Source organism: Myxocyprinus asiaticus, chromosome 37 (assembly GCF_019703515.2).
Source record: "Myxocyprinus asiaticus isolate MX2 ecotype Aquarium Trade chromosome 37, UBuf_Myxa_2, whole genome shotgun sequence".
NCBI lineage: Eukaryota > Metazoa > Chordata > Actinopteri > Cypriniformes > Catostomidae > Myxocyprinus > Myxocyprinus asiaticus.
In genome coordinates this window covers 14,660,438-14,674,331 of record NC_059380.1, presented here as the reverse complement: position 1 = coordinate 14,674,331, position 13,894 = coordinate 14,660,438, and the positions used below count along the sequence as shown (strand labels likewise).

The following is a 13,894-nucleotide window of genomic DNA, read 5'->3' as shown; positions in this document are numbered from 1 at the left end:
TTCTGGGTAGTTCACTCACTATTATTGTTAAATCATAGTTTATTTAATGCAAGAAAATTCACACTATTATGGTTCATTATAGTTCATTTGCAGTAATGCCGGGAAAATCACTTACTTATCTGTTTGCTCCTATGACAGTAGATTATTGTTACATATAGTTAATTTCCTGTAATGCAGGGAAATTCTCTCACTATTCATTACTGTTACATTGTAGTTCAATAATACAAGAAAATTCATTCACTATTATTGTTACATTATAGTTTATTTACAGTCATGCCGCGAAAACCATTTACGATTATTGTCACTTTACAGTTAATTTACAGTAAAGCCAGGAAAATCACTTATGGTATTGTTTCATATAGTTAATTTCCTGTAATGCAGGGAAATCAACTCACTGTTATTGTTGCATCATAGTTTATTTAATGCAAGGAAATTCACTCACTATTATTGTTACATCGTAGTTAATTTAAAGGTGCACTCAGTAATTTTTCCACTTTAAAAAAGCTTTACTCCTAAAGAAATGAATTGTAATTTTGAAACATGTATAAAATCATGACCGCTCACATAAGAAAAAAATTTACTCACAATTATTTTGATTAAATAGTTCATTTTATGCAAGGAATTCCACTCACTATTATTGTTCCCATCATAGTTTATTTTAATGAAGGGAACTTCCTTCACTTTCATTGGTACATTGTAGTTCATTTAACACAACTATTATTGTTATATCCTAGTTCAGTTTTGTAGGGAAATTCACTCACTACTATTTGCAGTTCTGTCAGTATTTGATAAGTATAACTGTTCACTTAAATTTATTTTTTCAGTTTCATTCACTCTCAGAGAATGTGGATTTTAATGAGCAAAGTAATCATGAATTCTGATGTAAACACAGGATGTTATGTGAGATTTTGATCCCTTTACTCACAGTAATTATCTAAAGGTCATTGATAAAGATAGACAGGTTAGACAGCTTGCCATCTCCCCCATGCATAATCTTCAAAAGCAATATGACCTGCTGTGAAAACATGATTAAATAATCATGAGTGAAATATTTGGAGGGGAACTGACTATGCATATGTACTAGGACAGTAGACCATGTCCAGGGTTGGGGAGTAATGGAATACATATAACTGGATTACGTATTTAAAATACAAAATATAAGTAACTGTATTCCACTACAGTTACAATTTAAATCATTAGTAATTAGAATATAGTTACATTCAAAAAGTATTTTGATTACCAAAGAGATTACTTTGCATTTTATTGTCATTTGTTTAATTTAATATTTAGCTCTTTCAGATGGAAAACATTTATACATATAAATTATGAGATCCAAAATGCATTTGAACAGCAGTGAAACACTATGAAGTGTTACATTCATAGGAGCAAACAGATAAGTAAGTTTGAAGTAAGTTTGGAGCAGAAGAAATAGAAATAAACCTTGTGTAAATTGTCAGCTTTACGCTAAGCTAAAATGCTGTTTCTAGCCATTTTACGTGCACATGTTACTAGGCACCAGCATGTATTCTGTAATCTGTAGTAGAAAAGTAACCCTCCCAACCCTGCCCATGTCTGGGTGTCATTTGTACAGTGGGCCTCAAACTTTGTAATTCAATGTTGAAATGTGAATTTTCTTGATTCAAAATGGAATAATTCCCACAGCCATCACCACTGTGTCCTTGAGCAAGGCACTTAACTCCAGGCTGCTCCAGGGGGATTGTCCCTGTAATAAGTGCACTGTAAGTCGCTTTGGATAAAAGTGTCTGCCAAATGCATAAATGTAAATGTAAATGAATAAAACATTAAATCGTGGAAATGTGATTTGTTGGTGTCATATTTGTTTATTTACACACCTTGCCTTATTTAATCCATGCTGATCTCTGTGTGTCTTGTTACTTTCCAGGACCATTTATCAGAAGATTCGTGAGTATGATATTTTGGAGAAGAGAAGGACAGTGACAGCTCTGAAGGCTGGAGAAGACAGAGCTATTCTCTTAGGCCTTAGTATGATCCTTTGTTCTGCCATGATGTACTTTGTGTTGGGAATCACAATGGTGCGCTCTTACTCAGACAGGTAAAGATGCTCAGTTACCATCTTTTAGAAACAGCAATGCACAAAAATATATTAAAATCACAAACTTAAACATCCCTAGATTAAAGAATATCGGAGCAAATATAGTTGCTAACATATTATTGAAAGCCTTTAATTTCAGGTGTTACTGATAATGCCTTCTATTCCATTCTATTCTATTGTATTTCAGTTGGTTCTGCGCTATTCTATTCTGTTATTGAAAAGATGTGGTTATAAATGTTTAATTTAATGTATTCTTTTCTGTTCTATTACATTATGTCCATTTCTATTCTATTCTGTCCATTGTATCCTGTTCTATTTTTTCAAAGCTTTAGATTACAGGTGTTTCTCACATTCTGTTCTATTTTTGAAAGCTTTAGATTATACAGTAGGTGTTTCTCACATTCTATTCTATTCTATTCTATTCTGTCCATTGTATCTTATTCTATTATTGAAAGCTTTAGATTATACAGTAGGTGTTTCTCACATTCTATTCTTTTCTGTTATATTATACACTATATTGCCAAAAGTATTCGCTCATCTGCCTTTAGACGCATATGAACTTAAGTGACATCCCATTCTTAATCCATAGGGTTTAATATGACGTTGCCCTACCCTTTGCAGCTATAACAGCTTCAACTCTTCTGGGAAGGCTTTCCACAAGGTTTAGGAGTGTGTTTATGGGAATTTTTGACCATTCTTCCAGAAGCGCATTTGTGAGTTCAGACACTGATGTTGGACGAGAAGGCCTGGCTCGCAGTCTTCGCTCTAATTCATCCCAAAGGTGCTCTGTCGGGTTGAGGTCAGGACTCTGTGCAGGCCAGTCAAGTTCTTCCACACCAAACTCGCTCATCCATGTCTTTATGGACCTTACTTTGTGCACTGGTGTGCAGTCATGTTGGAACAGGAAGGGGCCATCCCCAAACTGTTCCCACAAAGTTGGGAGCATGGAATTGTCCAAAATCTCTTGGTATGCTGAAGCATTCAGAGTTCCTTTCACTGGAACTAAGGGGCCAAACCCAGCTCCTGAAAAACAACCCCACACCATAATTCCCCCCCAACAAACTTCACAGTTGGCACAATGCAGTCAGACAAGTACCGTTCTCCTGGCAACCGCCAAACCCAGACTCGTCCATCAGATTGCCAGATGGAGAAGCGTGATTCGTCACTCCAGAGAACGCGTCTCCACTGCTCTAGAGTCCAGTGGTGGCGTGCTTTACACCACTGCATCCGACACTTTGCATTGCACTTGGTGATGTATGGCTTGGATGCAGCTGCTCGGCCATGGAAACCCATTCCATGAAGCTCTCTACGCACTGTTCTTGAGCTAATCTGAAGGCCACATGAACTTTGGAGGTCTGTAGCGATTGACTCTGCAGAAAGTTGGCGACCTCTGCGCACTATGCGCCTCAGCATCCGCTGACCCCGCTCTGTCATTTTACGTGGCCTACCACTTCGTGGCTGAGTTGCTGTCATTCCCAATCACTTCCACTTTGTTATAATACCACTGACAGTTGACTGTGGAATATTTAGTAGCGAGGAAATTTCACAACTGGACTTGTTGCACAGGTGGCATCCTATCACAGTACCACGCTGGAATTCACTGAGCTCCTGAGAGCGGCCCATTCTTTCACAAATGTTTGTAGAAGCAGTCTGCATGCCTAGGTGCTTCATTTTATACACCTGTGGCCATGAAAGTGATTGGAACACCTGAATTCAATTATTTGGATGGGTGAGCGAATACTTTTGGCAATATAGTGTATTATAACATGGTCTGTTCTAATACTCGATTCTGATTGGCTGAAATGTGTGCAGTTCAAACCGTTGAATGTGCAGGTAGTTCCGGTCAGCTTTAATCACCAGTATTAATGTACTGTTTGTAACCATAGCAACATAACATTTCAGAGTAAGCAGAGTGAGCTGCAGCAATTGAAAACATTTCCTTACCACTTTCATCAGCATAGCTAATATAATGGAGTTCAGCTTGTTTTGCTCGGAGAGTGAGAGATTGAAATCAGGACCTATTAAATGTGTCTTTCGCTGTCCAGCAAGGTGATGCAAGATGATTTAAACTGTAATGTGTTGTGTATATTATGTTGCTGTGCTGAAGTGCCGTCTATAGCCACTAGAGCTTTAAATTTAAAATTATTTAAAATTAATGATTTTAAATGTACGACATGGAGGTGAAGAACCACCCAACGTGAAGCGGAGGGTGATTTCCTCCACAAAGTGCATTTAAAATCATTTAATGTACACCTAGCCGTGGATTATCCCACTTATACCATGGTCACTTGAATTGATTAGTTACAGCTGTAATATATTTTCTGTTCTGTTCTGTTCTATTCTATTCTATTCTATTCTATTACATTGCATTGCATTCCATTCCATTCCATTCCATTCCATTCCATTCCATTCTATTCTGTCCATTGTATCATATTCTATTCATGAAAGCTTTAGATTATAGGTGTTTCTCACATTCTATTCTATTCTATTTTTAAAGCTTTAAATTATCATATCATATTCTGTTATGTTATATTCCATTACAAGTGTTTCCCATATTCTATTCTATTTTTGAAACATTTTGAAAACAGATTTATCTTAAGATGTCTTCTATTCTATTCTGTCCATTGTATCATATTCTATTCATGAAAGCTTTAAATTATAGGTGTTTCTCACATTCTATTCTATTCTATTTTTGAAAGCTTTAAATTATCATATCATATTCTGTTATGTTATATTCCATTACAAGTGTTTCCCATATTCTATTCTATTTTTGAAACATTTTGAAAACAGATTTATCTTAAGATGTCTTCTATTCTATTCTCTTCTATTCTATTCTAAACTATTCTATTCTTGAAAGCTTTTAGTTACAGATTGTAACGGGGTTCGTGATGGGGGGCAAGGAGGAGGCGGGAACCGGCAGAACAGTCAACATAACTTTAATGAGATAAATCAACTTCAAATCAAATCAAATCCCTTTATTGTCACAACCATATACACAAGTCGAACAGTAGGTGAAGGTCTTGGGTGCAGTTCCAAGCAACATAGCAGTATGACAGCTACAATAAACATCTGATTTACACATAACACAGTTTGCACATCTTGTTACACAACACAATATACACCTAATAATATACAAAATACAGTATACACAAAATAAGAAGACTGTATACAAAAAAAAATAATAATATACAATATACAGTATACACAAAATAAGACTGTATACAACAAAAATACACTGTAACCAACCCCATTTAAACAGTGGAAATAAATATGAAGTGTTGTGTTGACATTCAGCTGTCGGTTGATAGTCAGTTGCCAGTGTGTTATTAAGTGAAGTATAAATGTGGGTCCAGTCTGAGGCTAATAAAGTGCAGTGCTGATATATGTATCGTGAGCGATCAAGAGTTCAAAAGTCTGATTGCTTGGGGGAAGAAGCTGTCATGAAGTCGGCTGGTGCGGGTCCTGATGCTGCGATACCGCCTGACTGATGGTAGCAGTGAGAGTAGCCCATGGCTCGGGTGGCTGGAGTCTCTGATGATCCTCCAAGCTTTTTTCACACACCGCCTGGTATATATGTCCTGGAGGGAGGGAAGCTAATCTCCGATGATGTGTCTGGCAGTTCGCACCACACTTTGCAGAGCTTTGCGGTTGAGGGCGGTGCTGTTGCCATTCCAGGCGGTGATGCAGCCAGTCAGGATGCTCTCTACAGTGCTGGTGTAGAACCGTGTGAGGATGTGGTGGGTCATTCCAAACTTCCTCAGCCGTCTCAGGAAGAAGAGGTGCTGGTGAGCCTTCTTCACAATGGCTTTAGTGTGGACGGACCATATGAGTTCCTCAGTGATGTGGACACCGAGGAACTTGAAGCTGCTGACTCTCTCCACCGGTGCTCCATTGATGGTGATGGGGCTGTGTTCTCTGTCTTTTCTCCTGAAGTCCACCACAAGCTCCTTGGTCTTACTGACGTTGAGGGAGAGGTTGTGCTCCTGACACCAGCGTGTCAGAGTGTGCACCTCCTCTCTGTAGGCTGTTTCATCATTGTCAGTGATCAGACCTATTACCGTCATATCATCAGCAAAATTAATGAGGGCATTGGAGCTGTTTGTTGCCACAGAGTCATGTGTGTACAGGGAATACAGAAGTGGGCTGAGAACACAGCCCTGCGGGGCTCCAGTGTTGAGGGTCAGTGATGAGATGTTGCTGCCCATTCTAACCACCTGGCATCTGCTTGACAGGAAGTCCAGGATCCAGCTGCACAGAGAGCTGTTTAAGCCCAAAGTCTGGAGTTTCACATCAAGCTTGGAGGGCACTATGGTGTTGAATGCTGAGCTGTAGTCTACAAACAGCATTCTCACATATGTGTTCCTTTTTTCCAGGTGGGAGAGAGCAGTGTGTAGTGTAGATGCAATGACATCATCAGTGGAGCAGTTGCTGCGGTATGCAAATTGCAGTGAGTCCAGTGAGGCAGGCAGCACAGAGAAGATGTAATCTCTGAATAGCCTCTCAAAGCATTTGCTGTTGATGGGGGTCAGAGCAACAGGATGCCAGTCATTTAAGCAAGTGATTTTGGATTGCTTTGGTACAGGCACAATGGTGGACGTTTTAAAGCATGTGGGGACCACAGACAAGGAGAGGGAAAGGTTGAAAATGTCCGTAAAAACACCAGCCAGTTGGTTCGGCACGCTCTGATGACGTGGCCCGGAATGCCATCTGGACCCGCAGCTTTACGGTTACGTCCACTACAGAGACGGAGAGTGAACTAACCTCTGTAGCTTCGGCCGCGAGAGCTCTATCCGCGAGGGCAGTGTTATTTCCCTCGAAACAAAAATAAAAATGATTAAGCTCATTTGGGAGAGAGGCAGTGGTGTTCACGGCGGAGTATTTATTTCCTTTGAAGTCCGTGATGATATTAATTCCCTGCCACATGCTTCTAGAGTCGGTGGTGTTGAACTGTCCTTCAATCTTGTCCCTGTACTGGCGTTTGGCTGCCCTGATAGTTTTGCAGAGTGCATAACTGGCCTGTTTATGCTCCTCCGCATTAAGTGCCGCACGAACATCGCTGTTAATCCACGGTTTCTGGTTAGGGTAGATCTGTATTGTTTTGGTCAGCACTACATCATCTATGCACTTCCTGATGAAACACGTTATGGTATCAGCGTAGACCTCGATGTCGTCATCAGAGGTGGACCGGAACATCTCCCAGTCCACGTGATCAAAACAGTCCTGTAGCGTAGAATCTGATTGGTCTGACCAGCACTGGATCGTTCTGAGGGCAGATGCTTCCTGTTTTAACTAAAATAAACATAAACACACAGACACACACACAATGGCCACGCGTGTCTCTCTCTCCTCCTGGCTGATTAGGACAATTCAATGCCGGGCATGCATTCTCATGGCCCGGCCACACCCTCCTCCTCGTCACACTCCTCCACCACCCAATTCAGGCCAGAGACAGAGAGAGTGAGAGAGAGAGAGAGAGAGAGGAGAGAGAGAGAAAAGCTCGCTCGCCGGTCCACGTACATGCCGTTGCCTGGTCCTCAGCCACTTCTCCGCTGGAGAATGGCAGCAAGTCCTCCGACCCCTAGTGGACGATAACAGCTCCTCTGCTTCCTGGTGGATTGGAGCCGTTCCTCTGACTGCCAGAGGCCGGCAGCATCTCCTCCGTCCCCTGGCAGACGGCCGCGGCTCCTCCGCTTCCCGGCAGATGGCATCATAGAGGACTCCCTCCTCCTTCCGTGTTTCAGCACCAATGTAACGGGGTTCGTGATGGGGGGCAGGGAGGAGGCGGGAATCAGCAGAACAGTCAACATAACTTTAATTACATAAATCAACTTAAACAAACATAAACAACAGACACACACACACACAGCGGCCGCGTGTCTCTCTCTCGAACTGGCGTCCCCGGCTTGTCTTTATCCCCCCTCCCGGCTGATTAGGACAATTCAGCACCGGGCGTGCATCCTCATGGCCTGGCCACACCCTCCTCATCATCACACAGATTTTTCATAAAATGTCTTCAATTCTGTTCCATTTTATTGTGTTATAGTCTTCAAATCTTTTGATTACAGGTGTTTTTGATAGTGTCTGTTATGGAGAACTGCCCTTTTTAGTGTAATACATGTCATTCATTTCACCTGGTTATGAAATTTTGTCCATCATCAGTGATCAGGCAGCGTAATTATATTGTCCACATTGTACTGCATGTTCACTGATTTTATCCCTATTTGACCAGTACAGACAGATTGGCCAAAATTATAGGAGCTAAAATTCTGGTCATGTAGGGCCCTTTCAAATGCCACTGACCCACTGCAGATTGTGCACAGATAAGAGCTGGCATACACTGCAGACAAAGTCAATTACAGAGGCAGCTGATCCTTTGGAATAATGGTTGAGCACAAGGTGTGTTATTCATAGAGTGAAAGACAAGAGGCCTGGCACAAAGACAACAACTAACATGCAATCCCTTGACACTGACCCTGATATACAAATATTGTGTTTAGGGCTAAAAATAAAGCAGCTTTTATTACAGAAATATTTACAGTGTGATCACTTAAATGGGTTGTGTATATGCATAAAGTACAATAGCCAGCTTATAATCTTAGTTGTTTTATTGTCATGACAAAACATGATTTGACAGCTGTGTCCAATTTAGTGGCCTTCATGTTTGTTTGTTTGTTTGTTTGTCTATTTATTTGCTTGCTTACTTGCTTGTTTGTTTTTTGGTGTTTTACCAAATCCAAACTCAGAAACCGTATGCATAAAGAAATAAACCATTTATAAAAATAATTCTGAAGAACCAAATAATGAAAGCAACAATTTGAAAGTTTCAATTGTTTGAAAATTATTTTAAAATTAAAAAGCTTAAAAATTATTTTACTAGTGCCTTCAATTAGCTGTTGAATTTGTATATTATTTGATAGTAATCACCTGAGAAGTTTGAGAAATGAAATTAAACTATTAGCAGTCAAGGGGAAAATAAGTCTTTGGGGCGGAAAAGGGCTAAGACAATAATGACGTAAACGCCAAAGTAGGATTTCCACACATAACTGACTTTGATGTCACTGCATTCCAAACAAACAAATGTCCTTAAGCAGGATGGAAAATGAAGCCAAGGGCATCACTGCTGGAGGACATGCCTTTTAACCCTGAACATGGCCACAAACTGCTATGAAAAGTGAATTAAAATTCTGAGAGGTCCTGCCGTGATGTTGTTTTACTACTCCAGCTCTGCACTAACACATTCGATTTTGCATTACAAGGGAAATCAACAGCTAATAGGTTGATTTCCATGGATTTCCCTATGTCTATGCATTAAGATAGGAAAAAGTAGCTTTCTAAACAGCTTTAAGTCAGGATTGCAAAGTCCTATTTTAGAAAGCTTCCTCCCTGCAGAATTTAGTTCCAACTTCAATCAAGCACACCTGATCTAGCTAATCAAGGTCTTGAAATTGAAAATTTGGAACTAAACTCTGTAGGAAGGTTGTTCTAATAGGATTGAGGGCCCCTGTACTGATTTGACCCACAAATGTCATTCTAAAGGCACTTTAATGTCACTATAAAGGCTTTGATGTCATTATAATGGCACAATTATGGGAAGAAGTGGTCTGATGGTAGGTAACCAAAGAATATTTTTCCTAAACCTTTTTTCTGTTATCTCTTTCGTCATAGTGTTTGGACAGAGGAGTCTAACTGCACAGTGCTGAATTCTAGTATAGTTGCTGAAATTAATTGTAGCTATAGCTGTGGGTCAGAATGCAGGAAGAGTTCCAAGTATCCCTGTCTTCGAGTGTATGTCAGCCTGAACTCCTCTGGCAGAGTTCTGCGGCTCTCCCACAATGAGGAGGCCCATGAGGCCAACCCTGAGGTACTTCTGATCTTACGCATTTCCTATGCTATATCACATTACTTGGGAATGGTGATGCATGGACAGCTTTTTTGACACTACTAACTATGAAATCTAAAATACTTTATTTGACTGCATGGTGGAATTAGATTTTTTGTTACAAAAAAACAGAATGCCCACATTTAGTCCAATACAGATAAAACATGGAAAACAGAGATTAAACCACTTCAGCCAAAATGTTGCAGTAAAAACCTAATCTTTTGCAATCATGATTCATGTTGTTTGTGCTATAGAGCACTAACCGTCTGGTTTCTGAAGCAAGAATCCCATTCATTTTCTCCTTTTCTCTCAAAATTTTTTTTAATGATAACTTATAAACCTTTAAAGACAGACCTAGCTCTGAGGTTGTTAATCAATAGTGCATGCTTATGTTGAAGCCATCAATCTGCGTTATTTCAACTTCATAAAAAAAAAAAAAAAAAAGAACTACTGTTTCTTGTGAAGAACTACACTACCCATGGTCAATACAGCATGCAGCATAATTAAGTAAGCCATTCTTAGCTTGATTCCCCCAAAAAGGTGTAAACATTTTGGCTCTGCTCTGTTTCGCAAAATATTGTTGGGGGGTGCGTTTCCCATACAACAATGTAACTCACTGTTTAACCAATGCATCGTTGGAGAAACTAACTAGCTAGTCACAACTGTTTCCCTAATTTACACATACACCAGAAAGCCGTTTAATGCGAGAAAGCTGCTGAAGATGGTGACGGATAGCCTACATACTGTTTGCTGCAATAGACGGGTTTGCCTTTACATAAGATTTTGGGGTTCTCCCGATGCACTTGAGTACTTACGCACATACACACTCTTTAAAAATATATAAACGCATCTTATGCGTTAACATAAACACGTAAAATCTGTGTTCTCCGACAGAAACTGTGTGTGTTAAAGCGCTTTCTCATAACAGCCTTTAATCCCTTAAGCAGCTGCTTTCGCGTTTACATGACGTTTCAGAACACCACATTCTGCAAAACCCCAGAATAAGCCGTTTTCTTAAATGCATGTAAAAGTGTTGACAGAATGAAAGATACATGTGAAATGAAAGAAATATAAGCCACAGCGAAGTCAAATGATGTTCACACAGCAAACTAACAAGGAAGTTTACTTCTAACCACAGGTGGAGAGCTGTATTTCCAACCACACAACCTGCTGTTCTAATGTGCGTTGGAACTACGGTTTCGGGAAACACCAAATCATTTAACTATGTTGGTAAAGATGGAACTTACGACCACAGTTGGCTAATGATGCTTTTGGGAAACGCACCCGTTTGTTTGAACATCCTGACCAGCCCAACATAGCAACATTGGCTCAACAAATGGCGTGAGTTTGGGGTGGGACTATGTTTTTGTTCAACCGATGGCAGGCCTGGGCCCAGGAAACCGGTTTGAGAACAAGTTTTGCAATTCTGTTTGATGACACTAGTTGCACAAATATTACAAAAATTAACTTTTAAGAAAAAGTATCCACTTGATCTCATATCTTATTGATATGCCGATGGGTGTTTAATCATATGAATTGAATACTTTTCAGTAAATGCATTTCTTTCTATTTTCCTACAGTGTTTTTACATACCAAAATGTCGCAAGGATTCTACACTGATGCACACCATTGTCATGAACATCTCAGAAAGACTTAAGACACATCAGCAAGTGTCATGTTACTACGACCCCTCAGATCAGCAGGATAGTGTTCTCCTGACACGTCTTTATGGCCGTGGGGCCATCATTAGCTCCCTCCTCTGGCCCACATGTACGCTTGTAGGGGGCACACTTATCATCGCTATGGTGAAACTAACTCAGTACCTGTCCTTCCTGTGTGAGCGGATCAGCCGCATCAAAAGGTGAGACTGATGGTGTGCCAATGGATCACCAAGATTAGCCCTTAGCTCAGATGCACTGGAGAGAACGAGAGAGAAAGATCTCTAATCAATGTGTTCCTTGCAGGATGGGGCTGTACCCACTAACGGGAGCCTCGCACGCCAGGGTCTGCACTCAGAAGTATAATGGTGGCATCCAGGATGGGGTTTGATTGTGACAACAACATGCAGATCCATCGACAAACTTGATTTCTACCTTTTCACAGCATTAACACATAAGACTCAAAGTGTGTTAGCTCTCATATGGTCTTCTTCCGAGTCCCCATCAGTACTGTTAATCTGTCAATGTTGTGTTGGCAAGGCTGTAGTACTGTCGTAAATGAGAACTTCCTGTAATACTCAGCCCCCACTGAAGTCAGGCTCAGCAGAGTCCCTAGTGGTCACAGCTGGAATTTCCTAACATGAGACTGGCTAAAGTCCAATCCCCTGAAACTCAAGGGTCAAAATATCTGGTCAAGTTATGGAGTGTTAATTACACTTGATGACCATTGGATCACAGTGACTCCATTCCAAGAAGACACCACTACTAAGTGTCTTGACCAGCTGTTACTAATGTGGGCTAATGACAGAACTAAAGTAATTTGCACACACTATTTTCATCAACTATGTGACTGCGGTCTTTCACTGCTTTTTGACAAACACCTGTGGATCTCTTCTATACCAAAGGTCATTTGTTAAATTACTTTACAGTGTCTCCTACTGCTGAGTTTCATATGAAATCCTGTCTAGTTCTAGAAGAACACCATTTTAGCAAACTCAGTTAAAATTTTACAGTGATGAAGGACAATATAGCTGCGTTCCAAAACCTAGTAAGCTGTCTAGCATTTTAAGGCAGCATAGGCACACTCCAGATATGACGGCATTGTTATGCTGCCTTCTAAGACACCTTCTTTTAGCCATAATTTAAGGCAGCATTTCACGTGTTCTTTGCAGATAAGGCAATCTCAGCTCATTAAACAGCTCAATAAACATAGGTTGAGAGAAAGGTAAGTTGTAAATTTATTTCATTCCATTGCAAAAAGTATTCATGAAAATAGTCCAATACCTAATATTTGTGCATGCTATGTATTTTTATTATTAAAAGAATATCACGTTGTTAGCTGAGCAACATGCTAACGTCAAATTCTGTTGCAATCAATTGTGTCAAGTCTCGCATGCATGAGAAACACTATTTGTGTATCACATGAAGTTGCTACTTATGTTAAGTGTTCAAAATCAGTCACTTATGATACAAGGTGCTTTCTTAGAAGACAGTTGCCTATGTAGGCAATAAACAGCACAGCAGCTCGCTAGGTTTTGCAACAGAGCTTATAAGTTTACCTAAATTGATTTTAGATGTAAGTTATAGTGAATGCATAAAGACAGTGATAGCCCTCCTACATAATTTTTCAGCTGACATTATTCTTTGAATACATTCAAAACATAATAACAATCAAGTGCACCTGTGTCTGTGATAAACATTTCTGATTGTCCTGTCATATCAAGGTTTTTCTATTATTTATATGTCCTGTAATGCAAACGTAAAGCTTTTCAGTTTGTGTGGACATTTGGTGATTGTTCAACAGATCTATATAAATATGACATCAATTTGTATGCCACCTTGGAAGGCTAATTTGCCATGGGTTCCCTCTGGAATTTTTGACTAATTGAAAAAGTTTTTGATTTATGCGTACAATATGCATTCATAACTAATTTAACAGCAAGGTCCTCTCTTTCAGGATTTCATGTTAATTTTTAGTGCATTTTGCCAACTTTAAACTGGAGAGCAATGACCTATTAAAGGGATCCCATTGAACTTTAAAGGAATAGTTGACCCCAAAATGAAAATCCTGTCATCATTTACTCAACTTCATGTTTTTGCAAACCCATATACAGGGTTGGGGAGTAACAAAATACAAGTAACAGGACTGCGTATTTAAAATACAAAATATAAGTAACTGTATTCCACTACAGTTACAATTTAAATCATTGGTATTTAGAATACAGTTACATTCAAAAAGTATTTTGATTACTGAAGAGATTACTTTGCATTTTATTGTCATTT

At 39.7% G+C, this 13,894-nt stretch overlaps 1 protein-coding gene across 6 annotated transcripts in view; it reads left to right on the top strand.

The window, feature by feature from the left end:
• LOC127428069 (calcium-activated potassium channel subunit beta-2-like) overlaps nucleotides 1–13,652 on the top strand; it is a 41,230-nt gene extending 27,578 nt beyond the window's left edge. For 5 of the 6 annotated variants that reach the window (XM_051676131.1, XM_051676128.1, XM_051676133.1 and 2 more), the window contains 4 exons: nucleotides 1,904–2,074; nucleotides 9,740–9,935; nucleotides 11,534–11,814; nucleotides 11,918–13,652. In XM_051676131.1, coding sequence (XP_051532091.1) covers nucleotides 1,904–2,074; nucleotides 9,740–9,935; nucleotides 11,534–11,814; nucleotides 11,918–12,002 — 733 coding nt within the window. In that variant the 3' untranslated portion in view covers nucleotides 12,003–13,652. Of the gene's footprint in view, nucleotides 1–1,903; nucleotides 2,075–9,739; nucleotides 9,936–11,533; nucleotides 11,819–11,917 lie in introns of those variants that run through there. The other variant, XM_051676130.1, reaches the window with a different exon arrangement.
• The last annotated feature ends 242 nt before the right edge of the window (nucleotides 13,653–13,894 follow it).